We start from the raw sequence: 21,839 nt of genomic DNA on the forward strand, positions 1-21,839 counted from the left end.
ATCTGAGGAGCCACGCATCTTTTCTTAGAAAACTATGTATTATTTTTTTGTTATCACCATTTTAGAGTAAATACAAATAAATAAAAAATAAAAAACAAATTAGAAAACGTAGCATTATTTCAGAATTGACGTCTCTTGTATGACATTTTTATTAATACAGACTTGTAGTATATCGTATAAAAATGATTTTGTAAAGTAATATCTCGATATAGATACGATGCTATAGAGATCTCATTATCGACCAATAACAATATGGCATTTTTAGGTTAAGGTAGAAATTATGTTTTCAAGGTTTCTCGAAAATATATAAATGAATTTCTGTGTATTCTCAAAACCATTATTTTACTTTTAATTTGCCAAAATTGTGATTATCTTATGTTTCCTCAAAAATAATATTACTTGCTTTATGATAATAAGAATAAAGACTGTTGTATTATAAATATTTTGTTTTGTTTTAATAAATACTTATTTTTATCAGCATGATTTTGGCATATTATTTTCCTAAATATGAGCCCGCAAGCTTGTCGCCATATATGGCCAGGTTGCTACATTTAAGGTGGACAAGTCCCCTTTGTGTTTGGAAACATCATTATATTTTCCACACTTTTAAATATTATACTAGAAAAAATCTTTTAGATTTGGTTGAGGCACTCAATTACACAACACAATAGTTGTTGGGCAGCTTTTATTAAACTTATCACTAATTAAGTCAATACACAAACTATTTTAGACCAGCCAAAGACAAGTCCAACAAATGCAATGTTACATAAGAAAAATTAGGTCTCCTAATATTGTACAAATATACCATTACCCTGTTTAATGAATTTGTACGGCTTTACTCTGTTTCTGCCACGCACAGGTTGAAACATAACCTTATCTGGAGGAAATTCAGATGTCCCAGTAGTCTCCAAAAGTATATCAAGACAAGTTAGAAGTTTGGTCATCTGTGTAGTAAGACTGGGTTGCTTATCCTCTAAACTCCAATCAGTGTTGATTACCCGTTCAATGTCTCTAATATCATCATCAATTCCAGCATGATGAGTACCATTCCAAAATAATGTTAAGGAAAAGATAGGTGCTGATTTAGGGTAGTCGCTTTTGAGGACTACTAGTGCTACCAATTTAGCAGATTGTCTTGTAATAATAGCTCTGTAAAGCATGTCATTGCTGTTCACCAAACCCTCAGAAATTAAAAAGGTGGTTGAAGGCGCCTGGCTGTACTCTGGCCAACCTACAGACTGCCACTGGGTCAAAGATCCAGACAAACGCACAGGGCTTCCTTTTACTGGTACTATTTTTCCAGATTCTAACTCCTGTAACTCTTTCATCAATGCCACTCTTGATTTCAGTCTATTCTTCAAAGTCAATATGAAATGTTCAACTGTGGAAACACTTAGGCTGGGACATGGCTGGATTACTTTATTTGTTTTCTTCTCATCAACAACCAAAGCCATGAAATCAAGCCCACACATCCTCTGAGCCCAGATATATGGCTTACCAACTTCTGGGATAAAGTGGGGAAAGTCATCAGATATTCCCGCAGCTTGTAGTAAATATGAAGTAGCAGGATGTGGTGAATCATTACCAGCATCTCCGGGATACAATTCATTCAATATACAATGACCATTCAGTACATCAGCAGCAGAAACTCCAGTCACAGGTTTGGGTAATGAGACTGTAAACTTGACAACTACAACCTTTAAGTGCAAAAGGTAAGAAAATACCAAATTTAGAGCAGTACCATCCTGGGCTTTAACCGAAACTTGCACATTCAATGGATGTTTCCGTAGAACCTCTTTCTTTTTGGCAGCAGTCTTTTCTTCTTTGGACACTTTGGCTGTTCTGTGATGACGTTTCTTCTTCTGTTGATCATCATCATTATTGTCATGATCTGAATCTGAATCATTTGACAGGACCAAACCATTATCCACATTGTTTACTTGTTCCAATCTCCTAGCTTCATCCTCATCACCAGAGATCCCTGTAAAGGCAAAATGTTATTAATTACATTATAAAAACACTGAGTAAATTATATGAAATATTTTATTTAATTGAGCACTCACCAACAGTGACTGTTTTAACTCCCAGTGCATCAGAATATGCACTAGCATTAGCATAAAGCAGAAATAAGGGTGGAGGCAGCAGGGAAGCTGCCCTGGACTCATCTCTCTTCTCGTCCAAACGTAAAGCTAAACACTCTTGAAGAGGCTTAGTGGCCTTGAGGACATCATTAAGGTGAGGTCCCAGGGCATCTAGCCGGGACCTTGCAGCAGCTATTGCAGCCCCAACACGCTCCTTTGAGGAGACCAACTCGCTGCAGGCACCTGCCAGGTCACGCCGTTGGCGTAGCTCCCACTCTAATCTAGCAAGTTGCAACTGATGCTCATCCTTCTTGGTGATTTCCTAAAAAATTACATTAATTTCACAATTGGGCCATTATAAATCATGATTGTTATAGTAAGATTAGTTTTTAAACTATTTATCATGTTATAAAATCATACTCACAGGACGTGAAACATCCGCAGGAGCATCCTTGTAGAAATCATCAATTGGTACAAGTTCAATCTCTTCATCCTTAGACTTGAACTGCAGGCACTTAGTGACTTCTTTGTTCAGATGATCAGCTTCATAGAGCAAGTTTTGAAGCTGCAGGTGTGTAGAGTCAACACGCTGCTTTTCCTTATGTAGAGCGTCCCGGCCAGCTCTAGTACGTACTTTTTCTAACCTGTTTAATTTCTTCAAAGCCACCAACATCAATGATGCTTCTACTCTTTTCGAGTTGATTTTCTCTTTTGCCTGAAAGAAAGTGAAACTTAAATAATGGTTTTACTTACTAAAAAAAGGTACAAAAGACTAGGATACAGACCTCATCAGAGTTTTTGTCTTTCAGTTCAGATATATCGGCAAAGTGTTGTCTGATGTCTTGACAAATTTTCTTGAACAGATTAGCATCTTTGTCAGCGGGCCTTGAAAGAGCTTCAGCTTCCTCGAAATCTACGACTCGCTGCAACGAACCATTGAATAAATAATCAAATTACATTATATATAATAACATTATTGTTATTTGCCGTAAAATTCTAACCTTATACACATCGACGGGGGGTTGTTTGGTAGTATCACTCGTCGCAGCGGTGTTTAATTTTCTGCGTTTCTTGACTGAAACCTCGTCTTTACCCATTTTTACCAAATAATGAATTTGTAAGTGTTCGTAAATTAAAATTAAATAGTTTTTTTTTCTACTAAAATTGCCAAACCATCACCATCATATAACCATAATCAACTTCTGTCAATGTCGCAGCGCGGCTACTACGAAACTCTAAACTCGAAGTTCGTGTCGTGCGGCCCCACTGACACTGACACTGTTTAATACGAGAGCGAGAGGGACAGCACGACACGAACTTCGAGGTTTGTAGTAGCCCTGCAGAATTGGCAGAATCACAGAACAGGCTATACTATACAACAGCAGGGCTACTACGAAACTCGAAACTCGAAGTTTGTGTCGTGCGGTCCCTCTGACACTTATACTATTTAATACGAGAGCGAAAGGGACGGTACGATACGAACTTCGAGTTACGAGTTTCGTAGTAGCCCTGCAGGCAAACTACAGATGTTGCCACCTTGCCCAAAGAAAAAGTAGCTAAACTTATGGTAAAAAGTGGCTAGTGTCGAAAAAAATACTCTGTGAGATGTAGCCAAAAGCGGCTAAACAAAAAAAGGCAACATGAACAATATTTATTATAATAGCATAAATACATTTTCATCATAAAGTAATTTTTAAAGTTGTACAATTATGAGTTTACATACATAAAAAAGAACTAACCTAAGATAGCTTAACTAACTGTAACAATGAAAATTATAAAAAGAATACCCGTCTAAAAGATCTGCCTGTGGCAGGGTTCCCATGACGCTGGCCGCATTACCCCTCTGGATCGCAAGTGAGATCCGCTGGGATAAGTACGCGCCAGCTCTTGGGTCCCAACAAAGATATTATATTTAAGTTTTTATGTTTCTTTCCCTTACATTATTATTTACGGAAAAATGTATTCAAAATCAATGTCATCTTGTGATCTTGAAGGTTCTTCATTATTTTCGGGTTTCTTAGTTTTTCCTACTTATTTCTTGAAGGATATTTTCAGGAATTACATAGGTAGCGCACGGAAGTACTTTTTACATTACAAATTAAATTGATTGAAACAGTGGTAACTTACTTGTTCTAAGTAGCTAGTAAAAAATTTGGCCACAATTTTTTTTTGTAGCTATGTATTTTGTAAATGTGTCTAGATCTAGCTAAAATTGGCTAAAGTGGCAACACTGTACAGACTAACAAACAAATATACAAAAATAAAGCTTGCCATCCACAAAAAAAACACATTCCATTTCATTTCATTTTCATTTCAAAAAGTGCAATAAGCGGAAATGGAGATTACAGTCCGCGGCACTTAAGTGTAGCGCTGACCGTTAAGTTCATGCAAGTTCTGTCTTTGTAACTGTTTTTATTCCTAAAAATCTAATTCACTAACAGTTTCGATTGATGCTTCACGGTACACATATCATGTAGGAGTGCACTACTAATCCACAATACCCACACTACACGTCTGATTATTCTACAGGTTGACTGGCAGAGACTGCAGAGACTGTCGCAGCTCATTATGTTTTATATTACTTCGGCCAAAGAATAATTTCGCCTCAACCACGGCCAGGATTGAAACTGATCAACTTTGTTTATATGATTGAGTAATACGTATGTTGTATTAACTATCACGCATTAGCGGCATGCAAATGGCGCCTGACGTCAGGCTGGGCGAGTCCACTGAGTGTATATGTCGGCGGCCGATCGTAAAATCCGTCAGATCACGAAATTCCTAGGCATATCGTGAAATGGTGCCATTTCATGAATTGGCTATTGGACATCCGCCATATCGTTCAAATCAAAACGCACCATTTAACGATTTGCCTAGTGGCATTTAGGCAGATGATGAAATTCCTAGGCATATCATAAAACGCCGCCTTATTTTCATGATTTGGCCAGTTTAGGCAGATCATGAAAATCCTAGGCATATCATGAAACGCCGTCATATCGGTTCTGGCACGTCACCGGCCGCTGCCGCGGCACGCTCACTTCGCTCGCTCGGTTCGTGCGTTTTGGTCACAATTAATACTAACCACTCCTCGCTTCGCTCGTCGTACCTAATTTTTTCTTTTTTTCGGCATATCACGATGTACGTGCTCGGTATATAGCTTAAGAATATCGACGAATGCATTGCTTTAATCGATCTGGCGTATTGTTTCTCAGGCACATTGTGATATGCCTGGCCAACTTTTAGGCATACCTATCATGAAATGGCGCCATTTCACGATATGCCTAGGCATTTCGTGATCTGGCGGATTTTACGATCGGCCGCCGACATATATAAACCGGATCGCCGTGCCCGGGGCCGGGGCGTGCAGCGTTTATCACCCGCGCTCTACGATGCCGATAATGAGAACAAACACAGTTACATTTCACCTCAATAAACAAACGGCACTGTTCATAGCTTTGCTTGCAGTGATACCGCGTGCTTGCATTTTATTATTTCAATAAGTTACTTCGAATTGGTTTTGAGTACTCGCTAAGATGTCCGAGTTGAAAGAGTTGCGTGTAGTTACTTACATGTGCCCTACGCACCCGGTGCAACTGTACGAGTTGATTTTGGAGTTACTGGAGAATGCTTTGAATTGCTACACGACTCTGCAGTATGAGGGCCGAAGCCCCGGGCCCTTCCCGAACCGACCGGATCCTTTCAGCACGAACAAAGTGGACTTGGGTGAATATTCAATCTCGTTTATCTACTTTAACGTTTATCTAGTTTTGAAATTTTCTTTAGGTATTCTTGTTGAAATATAAGTACAGAAAAAGTAGGTACCTAAGTTAACGGGCGGTTGATCAATGAATTTAAGTTACAGCTAATGTGTACCTACCTACAACAAATAGCGTAACATGAATGTCTGTATCGTATACAGACAAAGATCTATTCCAATTACGAATGTTAATCTAAACTAATAATATTATTCACTTGTATGACTTAGCAGGTAAAAACATACGGTCGAACGTGTTTTTCCGCAGTTCATGGCGTGACAAGGGCATGACTAGCTCCATCAGTGTTGTCCAATTAAACAGACACGGAATATCTTGAAATAAAACATTTTTAAAATTCTTAGTGGATGTGTTGTAACTTGTAAGATCTTGGATAATTAATATTCCAGTATTAAGTACAATAATTAACATTTCTTACAGTAATTTATTTTAAATTTAATTTATTAACCTTTTCGCCGCCACGTCAAATACAAAAGACATAACTCACGTCAGGCTTCTATATTGCAATGCCTAAATTTGAACCTTACCACAATTGAACGAAGGTTGCTTTTGCATTGAAGTAATGGACATATATATAGGTCGTTGGCGTGGAACCTGCGGTGCGTAGATATATATGAGTCGTTGGCGTCGAAAAGGTTAAATCATTGCATCAATCTGCACTCAATCAAAAAAAGCAGGTACCTATAAAGGGAGACCTACTAATTCACGCCGCAGGCAGTTATGGTAAGTGAAATATAACTTTTGAGATAGTTATAAATAATTAAAAACTTGATTATTTTTATTTTAAGGGGATGAAAAAAATTTTTAATTTGTGACACCATGAATTTATTAATCTGTAGGTATTTAGTGATCTCCAGTCGGAGGGAGTAGGTGCAAAGACCGCTAGGCCACGCGAAGCTCTCGATTTTCAACTGGAACTTTGTCATAATTACCTAATCACATAACAGTCAGCGCTATCTACGCGTGCATTTGAAAATTTTTAATACTCACGCCTATGCATAGCTTGAAATCACTTTTGGCATGGCATGCCATTTTATATCGTCTCACAGAAAGAAGTGGTGAAAGCCATTATGATTACTAGTACGCTGACAATAAATAAATAAAATAAATAAAACGGGACACTTGACACCAATTGACCCAGTCCCTTGGTAACGGATAAAATACCCTTAACAACAAGGGTTTTTAACTACTTATTTTTTGAAGCGTTCATGACGGCGGCGGCGTACATGAGTCTGCGCGAGCAGCCGCAGGTCGCGGCGCACGCGCAGCTGCTGCTGGCCACGCCCGTGTTCGCGCACCAGATGAACGTCGACAACCAGCCCGGATACTTCTCCGACATCATTATTCATAGCGATAAGAAGCAAGTCGTACCTATTATTTAATATCCCCTTTAGGCTGCAGACGTGCTAGACGCGCTAACCGCTAAGAGGGATCTTCAATCAAAGTATCGCTCGATAAAGAGACGGCGCGCTTAAACCTCGCGGTTAACCGCATACTGCGTTCGTAGGCTAAAACTTTAGTTCACGGGTTCACGGTGGATGCAGGCCGCTTCTAACCGAAGCTACTGGAGGTCTATGGGGGAGGCCAGCTATGACCAACAGTTGACGTCCTACGACTGATAATGAAAACATTAGTGGTATATATTGACCAACGTCGGCGACCAACCACCAACCAGGTAGACGTCAGAGAGAAACCCAAATATCCGTTGCTTCTCTCACGCAGAAGCACGCCACGCCAAGGCCTTTGTGCTTTGGGCATTAACGAATGTGGGGTCCCGTTACCGTTGTAAATAAAAACCGGCCAAGCGCGTGCCGGACAGGCCCAAAATAGGGTTCCGTAGCCATTACGAAAAAATTAAGTAATATTTTTCTAAGGATTTCATATTTTGTACGGAATATTCCAAGTTTAGGTATATTTTATACCTTAGGCTGCTATTTACTCTTAAACGACTAACAATTTTCAAGAAAACTTAACTGTTATAGTTTTCCTTGTAAGTTTGATATACTTACTACCATCCTTAATTTTTCAAATTTTTCCATTTACCGGTTTAGATTTTAGAGGGGAGGGGGGGGGCGCTCGATTTTAATGTAAATTTGCACTTTAAAGTTGGATATTTTGCAAACTAAATCACTGAATCGAAAAATCGTATTCGAAACCCCGTAATGGTTTATAAGACCTATCCAACGATACCCCACACATCGAGATTTGATGAGAAAAAAAAACCCCTACTTTACGTCTATGGGAGGTAGGTACACAATTTTTTTTTTATTTATTGTACCATTTTGTCGGCATAATTTACTTTATTATATTCGTGCAAAATTACAGCTTTCTAGCATTGATAGTCCCTGGGCAAAACCGCGGACGGACAGACAGACAGACATGGCGAAACTATAAGGGTTCCGTTTCTGCCATTTTGGCTACGGAACCCTAAAAAAGTTCACTTACATACCTATACCTAGTGCCATGGCATCCACGATCCACGTGTTTTTGTCAAAATTAAACATTAATGACATTGTAATAAGAACCACGACACGCCTCATCATGAATGACTACCATCAAAAATTATTATAGTTTATTATTACCTCTGTAAGCTAGTTTACATCTCGTTCATCTCGATGGTTCATATCACAGTTGAGTGTAATCAAAATTTGACCAGATATTTTAGGAATATTGGAATTGTAGGTAAATCGTTGTTGATAGCTTGCATTTTAAAATGAGTTTATCTATAAAAGTTAGTAAGTAAAACTTATTTCAAATGCAAGCGAGGGCGGGAGCTTTGAAATCCGCGCGGTCGTCTGAAGCCCACACTACGCTAAATCGCTGTGATACTGTAACTAATCTCATAATCTCCTAACAAAGTTATGATTAATTTAAGTTTGTCCTCACAATTGATAATAAAAGTGCTTATGATTCATACATTTTCTTGGAGTCATGATAATAATAATAATGGCTGACAAGAACGTTCCTTTCTTTAAATAAATAATTAAGTATATAGGTAATATTAGGTTTGTTCTTAGTTTATCCCTGGAAAAGATGATTTAGTTATTTGTCTCCTTGAGCGGTACCATCGTGTTGCCATCACTTTCGGGACCGATGCACGGTTCAATCCATATACTTCCTTCCTACTAATATTATAAATGCGAAAGTGCGTGTGTTTGTATGTTTGTCCGTCTTTCACGTCGAAACGGAGGGACAGATCGACGTGATTTTTGGCATAGAGCTAGTTTATGGGCCAGAGAGTGACATGACATAGTAGGCTACTTTTTATCCCGGAAAAATGCGCAGTTCCCGAGGGAAAAGTGCGCAATAATCAAATTCCACGCGGACGAAGCCCCGGGCAAAAACTAGTTTTATTATATATGGGCATCATTACCCACACTATCACGTTCAATAAGCTATTTATAAAGAACTATTCGGAACTTCAAATACAATCATTAATAATCATCTTTTAGCATCTATTTTCCGGGTATTGTCGACACCAAAAACAAATAGATAAGTACAATGTTATCAGTCGTGTCATTGGCTCCTGATAAAGAATGCTTCTATTCCACAATTCACTCCTCGACGGCTACCCAATACAGTGTTATCAAGGCGCTCCGCAGCTCACGCCGTGATTGTGTCGATCGCTTGTTGCAGAGCCCACAACGTGAATACTCTGCTGGACCTCCGCGGATGTACATTCGCTTACAGCGACGAAGATTCCCTTAGTGGAAGCAAAATTTTACTGAAGACATTAAAGGGAAAAGGAGAGAATGCTTCTTTCTTCGGATCATTACTGAGTACGATCTATTGATACAATTTATTTACTTACCACCTACAAGTTATGAAAAAAAGAAGTAAGAAGTATTTGGTCTACCACCTATACCTATCTATCTAATAATTTCAGGATCAGGGTCACATTTGGCATCTGCCCAAATGGTGCTAACGAAACAAGCAGATTGGGCTGCAGTTGACTCGACTACCCTACTCTACTCCAAAAAGTACATGCACGATGGTGGCAAAGATATCACTACTTTGGAAACTTTGGGACGATTACCACCGTATCCCATAGTGGTCAATTCTCAACTACCAGGTACTATATTATATTTAGTTTTAATACTATCAAACTACTATTATTTCATAAACACACTTATTATACGTATCTACATTTTTATGAATCACCTGCTGCCGTAGATAGACATCATACCTAGTTTAGGAGGTCCTGGCTTATTTTTCACTTAACTTCTCGTAACTCCGTAATTTGAATGATAATGCTCTAAATAAATGGGCTTTGTACCTGGTACCTACTTCACTCAGCTTACGACCTCATTAACTGTATGTACGACATTTTATGCATTTTTTCAGGCCACTGTTCTTACGAGAAAATATACTTGTTTTCGGTTCATTTCTCGGGAGCGGTATATATAATTTTCTTTACTAAACGAGCGCTATACCAACCAGAATAGTAGTGTCTAGTAGGGTAACAGAAATTCGCAACTGCGGAACTTCTGAAAGAAATTGTACTTCCGGTTCTTTAGATTTTTTTGCTGAGTTATAATGGAAACCTCCATATTTAGCTTGATAAAGCTGTAAGCTGTGATTACTATTTATAGTAAAGAAGTGTAGCAAATTATACCCTTTTTAAGTATCAATTTATAATATTATAGTAGCTATTTGAAATTATATATTTTTTTGACTTTCTATTAGGTACTGTAAAAAATCAAGAATTTATATATTTTCTATTTTCTCCCTCACGTCCGCCTGCATCTCCGTTAACCTCCACCTCCGCAGAGGCGAAGCTCATTGCCTCCGCATCCGCGTGCCTCTGCTAAGAAGGCCTCTGTTACTGTCCTAGTCAACGTCTGCATCATGCATATCATGCTGTTCTCGTATAAATGGCGGTAGCATATCTCGTTGAAGTAAACTTTGATTTTTTGCACGTTTTAGCCTTTTGAAGTTGTCTCCCAAAATATAATACATTTGTTAAATTTGTTGCAGATGAGATCAAGAATGCTATAACGGAAGCTTTAATTAAGTTACCGCTAATTGCTCCGTGGAAGGCTAAATTCGCCAAGTTTGGAGTTATAAAGTTCGCGAGCAACAGCGATGGCGCCTACGATGGGCCGGCTGCACAGGTGCGGGCCATCCCGGGCGACAAACTCAACGTTCGATATTATTAGAGTGCTGCTAGTCATTTCCTTAATTTATGTACTCTATATTTTGTATGTTGACTATACACCTAAGAACTAGTTAAAATGTTAATAATCTCAATAAATATTTTTTTATACTTTTCAATAAAACAATCAAAGCATTTGATTTTTATTTGAATTTTATATGAAACATAAAAAATGTTCTCATTTCCTTTTTGCTATTTTTTTTCAAATGTAGAAATGTAGGGCCTCTATTTATTTACTTTCTTGCTGAACTTTACATTAGCACCCTTTGGTGCTTTTACATTAATCTTTACTTCCAAAGAGGTTGATGCGCCTGATTTTCTTTGTTCTTTACCATTTTTCTGCAATGGTTAAAATACTGTTAAAATATTATTAAATAAGCCTCTGAACATTATGCTGGAAAATGAATCCACATATTCCCTGTTCCAACCTTATTACAGAAAAAATGATTAGAAAGATCATCATCATCATCATCATCCCAGCCTATATACGTCCCACTGCTGGGCACAGGCCTCCTCTCAGAACAAGAGGGCTTGGGCCATAGTTGCCACGCGGGCCCAATGCGGATTGGGAAATGCGGATTAGAAACATAAATACTTATAATGAAACAAACTGTTACTAACAGTATTATTATAATATTTTAAAGTTTATAACAACATCTTGAGTATTAATCTAAATTCTAGATAAATATTCATAAATAAAAATAACCAATACTCTGAGCAGCAAGATCTACACCTACTGGCGAGATGGTGTTGCGAGGCCCCTCAGTGAGATAAGGGTGGAAACATTTCAGGCCCTGTCTTGAAAGCCATAATAATATGAGGGAATATATCATCAACATCTTTTAAGCTGCCCCACCCTTGACTATTTTTGAAATCACTATAGATAGATTGAAAGTGAAAATGTTTCTTGTCTAAGAAACTGGGCTTCATTTCAATTTACTTTAATTATGAACATGTTCTTGCATCTAAAGATGCAATCATGTCAAATTAAAAAGCCACAAATAAGCAATCAACATAGGATCATGAAACTAAGAAATACTGTTAATTATTGTTCAAAGATCTACATTGTAAACTACAATAGTAATAAATTCATGCACTAAACAATTCCGCCCCCGTTGATGTGGTCAATCTCTTCCTGTGAAAGTGGTTGTCTCCTGTAGCGCGCAGGCAGGTCAATGTCGGGAATAGCACTGGTGCTCATGGGTGCTGCTGCTCCCGCCGGTTTGAAAGCGCAAGACTAAAACAAACATTTTATTACTTATCTAACTCGAAATTTTAATGTTGTGTAATTAAGTCAAAAGTTTTTTGTTTACACTTAAGACTGGACCAGAATGGTTAAAGGTTAGATTAAATAATATGATGTCCCAAAATAGGTCAATCTAAGAAGATAATACCAGCTAAACTAGTCACATGACAGTAGCCCATATTCATTATTATGATATTGGGCGAGATAAAATGTGTAGTAGATATTAGTAAACATACCCCAGCTGCGGGTGCTGCCGCGGGAGCCGCCGCCGGGGCCGCTGAGGGCCGTCCCGCTCCTCCCTTACGGAATTTGATCACCGGCACCCGTGCAAGAACTCTAGTCAACTGCACCATAAGTATTAAAGACAAAAACGGTTACGGAGATTAATGTAAATGCGGTATTGATGAATGGATGTGAATTGATATGATAATACGGCACGCAGACTATTTTTTCCGTGTTGTGTTACGTTATAAGGACTTACGAGGAAATTTGACATCTTGGGTTGATGACAGATGACATTAGCAGTTTGAAATGTATGTTTAAGTCATTATTTTTAACGACCAAAAACTTTAATTTATTTTCTGCTAATATAAATAAGCTTTATTTCTGAGTACGGTGGTAAGTTCTCGAAACAATAAATAAAATAGCATATCCGTGGATTTAAATAAAATCCTGTTATTGAACTTGGAGCTTCATTAGGGTATACTTATAGAAGCATTGATGCAGAGTAGAACGGAGTCTAATCATAACCCACAACCGGCGGCCGGTCAAAACGCTCGAATATTCACCCACGCACATCTCTTCCCATTCTCTTTGTAATCCTATTCATATTGTAAATGTGAACGTTTGCGAAGATATATTTGTTACTCAACCATGCAATAATGGCTGTTCGGATGTAGATGAAACTTGGCTACCCGACCCCATGGAACGCAAGTAAAAAAAAAAATCGGCACAACATATATATCCAACTTTATTACGTAGTGACAAACTGTAATCGATAACATTTTAATGCATAGGTATATGTAATTTAACTTACAGTAAAATCTTAAATAAATAGATTCATACATTCAATTACGCGACAACTACAGCCTTCTTATAAATAATGTCGAAAAAGCATTTTATTTTGACTAATTTATTAAAACATGTGCTGTAACAACACTACACCATCCAAGTGTAATACCATACGTTACCATACGTTAGTAATGTAAGCTATTCTATAATGCTATATCCATACTATCTGCGGTAGCATAGTTAACGAAGACCACAGGATGGTCTTATATTCCCTACAGTCACAAGGTTGAAACATACAATTCCAATAGAGCAGACATCACACCTTACTTAGTATGCTAGAACGAGTTTGATGCATGTGCGGTTAAGCACACTATTTATGGTCCATTCGCATGACCATCAGAAAGCTGTGATACGTTAGAGATGCGAAAAGGGCACTGCATAGCTAGCACTAGACAGCGCAATTTTAACTATTTCGCGTTCGACCAATCGCGCAGCATGATGGGTAGTTCGTGCGTATTCAGGAGCAAATTCAAACTAGGTCGATGTTCGAGCAGATGTTACTCTAACGTTCATGATTCTCTCAGATCATGCACGTAGAGGACAGCGGAGCTTAGACGGGGTTGCGGAAGTTCTTGCCGGCGTATTTAGCGGCGGCGCCGAGCTCCTCCTCGATGCGCAGAATCTGATTGTACTTGGCGAGGCGCTCGGAGCGGCACGGCGCGCCCGTCTTGATCTGCCCGGTCGACAGGCCCACCACCAGGTCAGCGATGAACGTGTCTTCTGTCTCGCCGGACCTGCACAAAACGGATTATATTTAATCTTGCCATGGAAGAGTTGCAGCAGCACAATCATGATTGTATAATTTGGTAAACAAGCAGCAGATTTAGCCTTTAAATATTGTTAGCTCATAATCTCGTTTTGACCCCAGCCAAAAATTTTAAAATACACTAGTTCCCTACCCCCCATTGGAATTTAAAAAAATCCGTTGTTAATGCACCTTCATGGTTTTTGTCTAAGGCATATGTCTGCTATTTTTAAAAATCTAGCTGAAGTGGTTTAAGAAGCTATGTGTAGGTTGTCAGTCAGTCAGAATATTGCTGATTGATTTCATGTGTTGTTTAAGATCCGACGCAAAGAGAGGGATGTTATAAGTTTGACCGCTATGTGTGTGTGTGTGTGTGTGTGTGTGTGTGTGTGTGTGTGTGTGTGTGTGTGTGTGTGTGTGTGTGTGTGTGTGTGTATTTATAACACGCATCTCAATATTGCATCATCATGACAAAACAGTTTAGTGAATTTTAGAAAGTGAGTAGATCAGGGAATGATACAAAAAGTGAACCAAATATCAGCCCAGTCTTTTGAAATAACATTAAATATTGAAATTGATGGTCCATCAGTGGTGTAGCGGTATAGCACGCGGTACGGATTACCGAGGACCTGGGTTCGATTCCCAGTGATGGTCTTATTTTTCTGTATTTTAGTTAGTATATTTCAGTTTGTATTTTCAATTTAGGTTTTACGGGATGACCGTAAAAGTAAAAATTTTGAATTGAAATAAAAAATACAAAAAGATTCCAAAAAAAACAATCTTAATTAAATATTGAACCTGAATTCAATTTAAATAATGCTTACATATTAGCAGCTGAAGCCTGTATAGTATATCAACATCTATTGCCTATAGCTACATCTGCGTCAATTGGTACTGTATTTTCATAAAAACTGAACACCAAGCATCATCCCTATTAACAATATTCGCTGAGAGGATACTGATGAAAAAAAAAAGTCAAAATATGGTGTGTTGACCCACCTGTGGGAGACCATGGTGCCCCAGCCGTTCTTCTTGGCGAGCAGGTGCGCGGCGATAGACTCGGTGACGGACCCGATCTGGTTCACTTTCAGCAGAAGGCAGTTGCACGCTTTCTTCTCCACCGCTGTCGCGATACGCTTCGGGTTTGTCACCTGCACAAACCAGAATGGTGATAACTGATAACTTCGAAAAAAATAAATCAAGGTACCTATAAAAGGGTATATAAAAAGTATAAACAAAGATGGAACATTTTCCACCGCCCTTTCCAAAACCACATCCGCGCGAAGCCGGTCCGCGACGCTAGCTATATTATATATTATACATAGTATCTATAAACCTCCCTCATGAATCACTAGCTATTGATGAAAAGTACATAAAAATACATAATATAGAGGTACAGACAGCGGGAAGACTGATTTATATTATAAACATGAATCTCCAATCAAATACAGCAAAGGGGTAACAATTTTTTTTTGTAATTTGATAGGAAATACAGAAAATAATTTCCAAAGAGTATTCTTCACCAAAGTAAACTGCATATTGTTCATACTTTGTTCAGCTGAGATATATAAAATGACACAGTCCAGTCCATAATTATATGTATATACCTAATTGTATAAATCAACCAAAGAGGTTCACACTAATTACAATTATTGGAAGTGTATTCTAGATGTAAATACTATCTAACATCCAAGACTAAAACTATTTATAAACTAAACTATGTTACAAAATAAAAATTTATATTTTAATTAGGTAGCTTTCATTATAATAAAGAAATTTCTAGATGTTGTAAGGTAGTTTTCATAATTTATTAACTTTGAATGAACATACCGAATTCTCTTGGGCAAATCTCTTTTCTACATTAAAGTTTGAGAAGGTACACAACACAAGCTAAATTAGGGTCTTATTGCAAAATATAATTCTGATATAAATAAATAAATAACTTACAAAACAAATTGCTCAAAAATGTCTATGGTTGTGAATGAGCATATAAGTGACATATACTTACAGCCTTATTCATAAAAAAACCTTAATTGAGGTTTGATCGGTCTGTTACTTAACAGACTGATTAAGCTTAATAGACGGTTGTCAAGAAGTATGATTCATAAACACTTGCTAGCAGTCTGCTAGTTGTTGAGCTGCTGATAGACGGATTAGACGCGTTATGTTGCCACCTTGACAAATCAAAGACAAAAAATGGCCTAATCGATAATTAAAAAAAAATTGACAGCAGTGACAGCAAATTAGCAGGAAAAAAAATAAAAAGCGAATTGTTTGTTTTCCCGCCATTTCCGATTCGCATGTTTATGTTGTGCAAAAGCCATAATTATGTTAATCATCCTAATTTTTTTTCATATTTATTGTTAATTTATTGTTGCTAATTTAGAGGATTTTTAAATACAAATTCCTGAATAAATTTTCCAGTTTTTTTTTTAATCTTTGCGTAGCTCTGCTTCACTATAAATATCTTCGGTATGGTTTTTTGCTCTTGTCAAAGTCAGCTGTTCTGCGGCCATTTTGTGACTTAGCAGGAGATAAAGGAGGGTCTACGGTCTCTATTAGCAGAGCTTGATCGACTGATAGCGCTAACAGACGTTTATGAATCACTTTTTTTAGCATCGGGCCTTCAAGGAGCCTTCAAGGAGGCTCTAACTTTTTATGAATAAGGCTGTTAGAGACTACAACTCTAACTTGTGATGTATTGAATCTATTATTCACATATGCATATATTCATGCACATAATCAAAAACCAGATTTTTTACTTTTCACAAAATACGCATACGTTTCATATACGAAAAAAATTGCAGTCTTTTGTGAATACGAATTTTTTTTTTCATGTCACTACTGAAAACATTTAAATCCACTTACTGTGAGATCGTCACCAACAATCTGGATGGTGGTGCGAGAGGTGAGGTTGGACCAAGCCGCCCAGTCGTCCTGGTCGAAGGGGTCCTCGATCGACACCATGGGGAAGTCCTTGATGAACTCCAGGTAGAGGTCGGCCAACTTGTCTGATGGCAAGTAATCTTCAGGGTTGGACTTGGGGTTCTTGAAGTCAAGATCATACTTATTGTTCTTGAAGAATTCTGATGCGGCAACATCCATACCAATTTCAATCTAGAAAATATTTCAGTTTTGTATACTACAGGTAGAATACATTTTTATACAAGTACGGATATCTAGATATTAAATTTATTCAACAGAGGTTTTTCCGAACCGGTGGTAGATTTTTTTTGACATTCATAAGTGCTTGTTATAGCTTAAATTGAATAAAGATATTTTAACTTAGACTGCCTTTATGAGGTTCTGGAGGAAATTTGCTTAAAAAATCATATATTAACAAAACACATCAAAATTGTGAAATTATAGAAAATTCATTGTTTCAATTTAGTTTTGATGTAAACTTTTTATCTATATTCACATACTTTGCCAGTGTATCCAGCCTGCTGGATAGCATCCTGAATGAGGAACAAGGCATCCTTGTTGTTGAGGATGTTCGGCGCGAAGCCGCCCTCGTCTCCAACAGCGGTGGAGTCCAGCCCAAACTTCTCCTTGATGATCTTCTTCAGGAAGTGATAGACTTCAGAGCCCATGCGCATGGCCTCGGTGAATGAAGATGCACCTGATAATGAAATTTACAATTAGGAAAATTTACATCAAAATAACACTAGGTTATCAACAAGTCCTAAATTATGCATAGCCAACTAGTTTTGCAATCTGTACACATTCTACTGTAAATTTTTACAATACCAGTCTAGTAGCCTTTGAGGAATTTAGGTTTTGTTGTCAGTTTATAACATTTATGTAACTTTTGCCTTTTGTTTATGAACATATTCAACTCAGTTTTTTAGATATATTTTAATTTCGTGAAAATATCACTTGTGCCATAAGCGCCATTTAAAGTATGCGAAAATGACACCAGGATTTTAGTAAATAAAAATATAATATATTTTAAATCCAAATATTTCAACCCACTCAGGTCTCCATCATCTTGACTTACTTGACTATTAGTTAAAAAAAAAAACCTTTTGAAAGAATCAGCTACACTACAAGTAATTTATCTCAGGAAATTGCACATTTTCACGGCTGGCAACCAGAATAGACATTTTCGCAAGCAAAGTTTGTTGAGCATCCGAACCTAACAGCAGTTAAATTACATAGTGTTATCAATCTTTACTGTACAGAACACTGATGTATTAGCTCAGATAAAGTCAAGTGGTGGCTAAGCATTTCAGAGATAAAGAGTTGTGTGAAATACAAAAAAGATATTGTTTTTTATAAACTTTATGATATATTTACCTGTGGGCAGGATCATGAATTCCTGCATGGCTAGTTTGTTGCCAGCATGAGAGCCTCCATTGATCACATTGAATGCAGGCACCGGCAACACAATGTTAGCATTGCCAGCCAAATCTGCCAAGTGCTTGTACAGGGGCACTCCCTTCTTAGCAGCTCCAGCCTTGGCTACAGCGAGGGACACTCCAAGAATTGCATTAGCTCCAAGTTTGGACTTGTTCTCTGTGCCATCCAAGTTGAGCATGAACTGGTCAATCTGTAAGCAAGAGAATATTCTTTTTTAACTCCATTCATAGGCAAACCCAAAAGTTAGCACAATGCTGGTAGCTTAGCTGAGACTGTCAGCTTCATACGGAACCTCAGACATGTGTTACACTCAGATATATAGTATACTGTTTATGGTAATGCAAATTATTTAAGCATCTACTTACTGCTTTCTGCTCAGTAACTTCAATATTTTGTTTCAGCAACTCGGGAGCAATGATGTCATTGATGTTGCTGACAGCCTTCTGTACACCCTTGCCGAGGTATTCAGTCTTGACGTTGTCTCTCAGCTCAAGGGCTTCATGGACACCAGTGGAAGCTCCCGATGGAACAGCAGCACGGAAAAGGCCCTGCTCAGTTACCTGTAGAATTATCCTATTATTAATAATATTTTTTTTTAACAAACAATAAACAATTATACTTTGTTTTGGGAAATTAACTTACCAGGTCAACCTCAACAGTGGGGTTGCCACGGGAGTCAAAAATCTGACGAGCCTTGATTGACTTGATAGGCATTTTGGAGGTGTATGCAAAAACCTGTAAACAAAAATATTAATTTGCCTATAAGTATATTATATAAATTATATTTGATGAATAATGACATACCTAAATAAAATAGTTTTTGTTGTTACCGCAATTTGAAAAACAATATACATGTTTTAATTAGGTACATAGTAGATATTGCAGTTGATATGCAATAATAATATAACAATAGAGATCACGTAAGATGTAAAATAACCATAACCACACAAACTAACATTGGTAAGGTCAGCAAGGTCAAATATAGGTTGTAATTTCTGAAGTAATAGGTTTTTTCTAAATATTAGAACAAAACATTAAAACTATACTCAAAACCAATTTGGTTAAATAAAACAACTGACGGTAACAAGAAAACTGTAACTATTAAGTTATGTAAAAAATTGTTTTTACGCGAACTCAGTACTACACAAGACAGTTAAAATCAATAATACTATAATATGTATAATAATTTTCGTCTAAAAATACAGTATTTGCAGAACTTACCGACTTTAAAATTGAAGAAATTTCAGGGTATGCCCACGGAATTCAATTATATTCGCCGGATCGGATAGATGGTGAGTGGGTGATAGCTTTGACCTCCACAAGGTGAATTTAGAGCTGCACCAAATATCACGAAAACCGATATCCGTGAACCTCATGTCTGATGGGCTACCACGAAACACGAAACTCGAAGTTTATGTCGTGCAATCCCTCTGACACTTATACTATTTAATACTTGAGCGAGAGGGACAGCACGACACGAACTTCGAGATTGAAAATACAAACTGAAAATAAAGATGCACAGAAAAAACAGAAAAATAAGACCATCACTCATCATATCATTCCCAGTGATGGTCTTATTTTTCTGTTTTTTCTGTACATCTTTATTTTCAGTTTGTATTTTCAATTTAGGTTTTACGGGATGACCGTAAAAGTAAAAATTTGGAATTGAAATAAAAAATACAAAAAGATTCCAAAAAACCAATCTTAACGAACTTCGAGATTCGTAGTAGCCCTGAACGTAGTGGTTATATTCTCTTTGTAGCCCTGCACCAGCGGCGATCTTGTATATATAGAACGGGCTTTATTCGACTCGACTTAGTATGGCAACCCCTGAAACTACGGGTGACACTCTTTCCCGGCCCGGATAACATCGACATGGAAATACCGGCCTTGTTTTTTGTGAACACGCCCATAGAAACTGACAGCAGCTTCTATGGGCGTGTACACGAAAAACAGGGTCGGTATTTCCATCCCGGTATTATCCGGGCCGGGAAAGCGTGTCACCCCAACTACGCTACGCACACTGTCAGTCAGTCAGTCAAAGAGTATATGTATTTTCTTATTTACGAGTACTTTGTTTGTTTGTAAGCTTCACGAATTATCTACGTTACATCATTTTCTTAGTCAAAATGAGCGGTAAAGAATCACAGAAAGAAGAGAAGAAACCTATAGTTATTAAAAATGCTACAGACCTACAGAGACTGAAGTTAGAAAAGCTCATGAAGAATCCTGTAAGTATTGTACAAAAACCGTAATACTTTTAAGAGCGCCACTATGATTTTAAAACATTGTACAATATTTTGTACCATATACTATTGTATGTACTGTTTTGTTACTCAGGATAAACCAGTAGTTATACCAGAACCAGCTAAGCAAAAAACGCTAGCAGCACCTCCAGACTTTGTCCGCAATGTAATGGGGTCTAGTGCTGGTGCCGGCTCTGGAGAGTTCCATGTGTACCGGCATCTAAGGAGAAAAGAATATGCCCGACAAAAGTTTATTCAAGAAAAAAGTGAAAAGGTAAAATATTTCATATATTTTCTACAGAAATAAAATGGAATTTTTATTTTAAATTTTACTGCTATGAAAACAAGCGTATAAACAAAATTAAATTAAAAAAGGGGTCTCAACAAAACCAATATAAATAGACCCCACATAACTAGTGGGAGCGTAGACTACTGGTAGTCTCTAGGACATTTCCCGCACAAAAAAGTTAGGGACTAATGTAGTCTCTAGGACGCGTGACGGGTTAACCAGTTTTTTTCTATCACTAGAAGTGCGTGAAATTCAGATTTGACCTAAAGAAGCATAAAAGACACTGCAAGTTGAATTAAAATTTGTATGTTTATGAGCACACATTTACAGAATTTGGCCAGTGATTCTAATACTATACTGTTTTTTTTGTTTAAAGGAAAAACTTGATGAAGAATACCATAGGAAAATTGAAGAGAATAAAGCCCTAGCTGATCAAAAAACAGCTAAAAAGAGAGCCAAAAGATTAAAAAAGAAGATGAAAGCAAATTCAAAAGGTAAAAAACCCAAGACAGATGAAAATAAACAGGAAGCATCCTCACAATCGGACAGCAATAGCAACAGTGATGAAGAACCAAAAGAGACCGTCATCAGTGAAAAAGATATAGATAGTAAAAACAGTGATGAGAATGCGCAAGATTAATAAATATCTTTCATTAACTTATTTTCAAGTTTTTTTTTCATTTGATTCCAAGTCTTACTCCCTACCTTGTAGACTCTTATCCAATTCCCCAGAACTACTTCAGATGTACAGATCAATGATGTTTAATTCCATAAAATATGCCTGTATTTTTAGTTTGTGATCAGGAGTCTGATATAGGACAAAGTAACAAAGACAATTTTTTTCTTACAGCGCTGTTGCCAATATACATAT

At 37.4% G+C, this 21,839-nt stretch overlaps 5 protein-coding genes across 5 annotated transcripts; 2 read left to right on the plus strand and 3 right to left on the minus strand.

Moving 5' to 3' along the window:
- Positions 1-668: 668 nt before the first annotated feature.
- On the minus strand, positions 669-3,350 carry LOC141437031 (THO complex subunit 5 homolog). The gene is made up of 5 exons (XM_074100213.1): positions 3,083-3,350; positions 2,867-3,004; positions 2,506-2,796; positions 2,064-2,403; positions 669-1,981 (listed from the first exon to the last, which is right to left on the minus strand). Exons 1-5 carry the CDS (start codon positions 3,176-3,178, stop codon positions 786-788), a joined length of 2,061 nt encoding a protein of 686 aa, XP_073956314.1. The 5' UTR covers positions 3,179-3,350; the 3' UTR covers positions 669-785.
- A 2,117-nt stretch (positions 3,351-5,467) lies between these two features.
- On the plus strand, positions 5,468-11,155 carry LOC141436951 (phosphonates-binding periplasmic protein-like). The gene is made up of 5 exons (XM_074100097.1): positions 5,468-5,804; positions 7,058-7,214; positions 9,491-9,633; positions 9,741-9,926; positions 10,832-11,155. Exons 1-5 carry the CDS (start codon positions 5,615-5,617, stop codon positions 11,011-11,013), a joined length of 858 nt encoding a protein of 285 aa, XP_073956198.1. The 5' UTR covers positions 5,468-5,614; the 3' UTR covers positions 11,014-11,155.
- A 31-nt stretch (positions 11,156-11,186) lies between these two features.
- On the minus strand, positions 11,187-12,761 carry LOC141436952 (uncharacterized). The gene is made up of 3 exons (XM_074100098.1): positions 12,492-12,761; positions 12,112-12,246; positions 11,187-11,348 (listed from the first exon to the last, which is right to left on the minus strand). Exons 1-3 carry the CDS (start codon positions 12,606-12,608, stop codon positions 11,235-11,237), a joined length of 366 nt encoding a protein of 121 aa, XP_073956199.1. The 5' UTR covers positions 12,609-12,761; the 3' UTR covers positions 11,187-11,234.
- A 446-nt stretch (positions 12,762-13,207) lies between these two features.
- Positions 13,208-19,784, minus strand: Eno (alpha-enolase). The gene is made up of 8 exons (XM_074100617.1): positions 19,655-19,784; positions 19,076-19,168; positions 18,799-18,993; positions 18,371-18,623; positions 17,497-17,693; positions 16,940-17,188; positions 15,071-15,222; positions 13,208-14,060 (listed from the first exon to the last, which is right to left on the minus strand). Exons 2-8 carry the CDS (start codon positions 19,145-19,147, stop codon positions 13,877-13,879), a joined length of 1,302 nt encoding a protein of 433 aa, XP_073956718.1. The 5' UTR covers positions 19,148-19,168; positions 19,655-19,784; the 3' UTR covers positions 13,208-13,876.
- A 498-nt stretch (positions 19,785-20,282) lies between these two features.
- LOC141437280 (PRKR-interacting protein 1 homolog) lies at positions 20,283-21,629 on the plus strand. The gene is made up of 3 exons (XM_074100544.1): positions 20,283-20,664; positions 20,774-20,953; positions 21,345-21,629. Exons 1-3 carry the CDS (start codon positions 20,563-20,565, stop codon positions 21,606-21,608), a joined length of 546 nt encoding a protein of 181 aa, XP_073956645.1. The 5' UTR covers positions 20,283-20,562; the 3' UTR covers positions 21,609-21,629.
- Positions 21,630-21,839: the final 210 nt, after the last annotated feature.

Source organism: Choristoneura fumiferana, chromosome 17, assembly GCF_025370935.1.
Source record: "Choristoneura fumiferana chromosome 17, NRCan_CFum_1, whole genome shotgun sequence".
Taxonomy (NCBI): Eukaryota; Metazoa; Arthropoda; class Insecta; order Lepidoptera; family Tortricidae; genus Choristoneura; species Choristoneura fumiferana.

Excerpts from the sequence above, each read along its gene's own strand:
- LOC141436952 (XM_074100098.1), bottom strand. The coding sequence starts at position 12,608 with ATGGTGCAGTTGACTAGAGTTCTTGCACGGGTGCCGGTGATCAAATTC. Across the intron at positions 12,247-12,491 it reads CGGCAGCACCCGCAGCTGGG|TCTTGCGCTTTCAAACCGGC; the intron begins GTATGTTTACTA and ends TGTTTGTTTTAG. Across the intron at positions 11,349-12,111 it reads ACATCAACGGGGGCGGAATT|AAAAATGGTAAAGAACAAAG; the intron begins GTTTAGTGCATG and ends TAACCATTGCAG.
- Eno (XM_074100617.1), bottom strand. The coding sequence starts at position 19,147 with ATGCCTATCAAGTCAATCAAGGCTCGTCAGATTTTTGACTCCCGTGGC. Across the intron at positions 17,189-17,496 it reads AGGCTGGATACACTGGCAAA|ATTGAAATTGGTATGGATGT; the intron begins GTATGTGAATAT and ends AATATTTTCTAG. Across the intron at positions 15,223-16,939 it reads TTGTTGGTGACGATCTCACA|GTGACAAACCCGAAGCGTAT; the intron begins GTAAGTGGATTT and ends TGGTTTGTGCAG.
- LOC141436951 (XM_074100097.1), top strand. The coding sequence starts at position 5,615 with ATGTCCGAGTTGAAAGAGTTGCGTGTAGTTACTTACATGTGCCCTACG. Across the intron at positions 5,805-7,057 it reads CACGAACAAAGTGGACTTGG|CGTTCATGACGGCGGCGGCG; the intron begins GTGAATATTCAA and ends TATTTTTTGAAG. Across the intron at positions 9,927-10,831 it reads GGTCAATTCTCAACTACCAG|ATGAGATCAAGAATGCTATA; the intron begins GTACTATATTAT and ends AATTTGTTGCAG.
- LOC141437280 (XM_074100544.1), top strand. The coding sequence starts at position 20,563 with ATGAGCGGTAAAGAATCACAGAAAGAAGAGAAGAAACCTATAGTTATT. Across the intron at positions 20,665-20,773 it reads AAAAGCTCATGAAGAATCCT|GATAAACCAGTAGTTATACC; the intron begins GTAAGTATTGTA and ends TTTGTTACTCAG. Across the intron at positions 20,954-21,344 it reads TTCAAGAAAAAAGTGAAAAG|GAAAAACTTGATGAAGAATA; the intron begins GTAAAATATTTC and ends TTTTGTTTAAAG.
- LOC141437031 (XM_074100213.1), bottom strand. The coding sequence starts at position 3,178 with ATGGGTAAAGACGAGGTTTCAGTCAAGAAACGCAGAAAATTAAACACC. Across the intron at positions 2,797-2,866 it reads AAGACAAAAACTCTGATGAG|GCAAAAGAGAAAATCAACTC; the intron begins GTCTGTATCCTA and ends ACTTTCTTTCAG. Across the intron at positions 1,982-2,063 it reads AGTTAAAACAGTCACTGTTG|GGATCTCTGGTGATGAGGAT; the intron begins GTGAGTGCTCAA and ends TTGCCTTTACAG.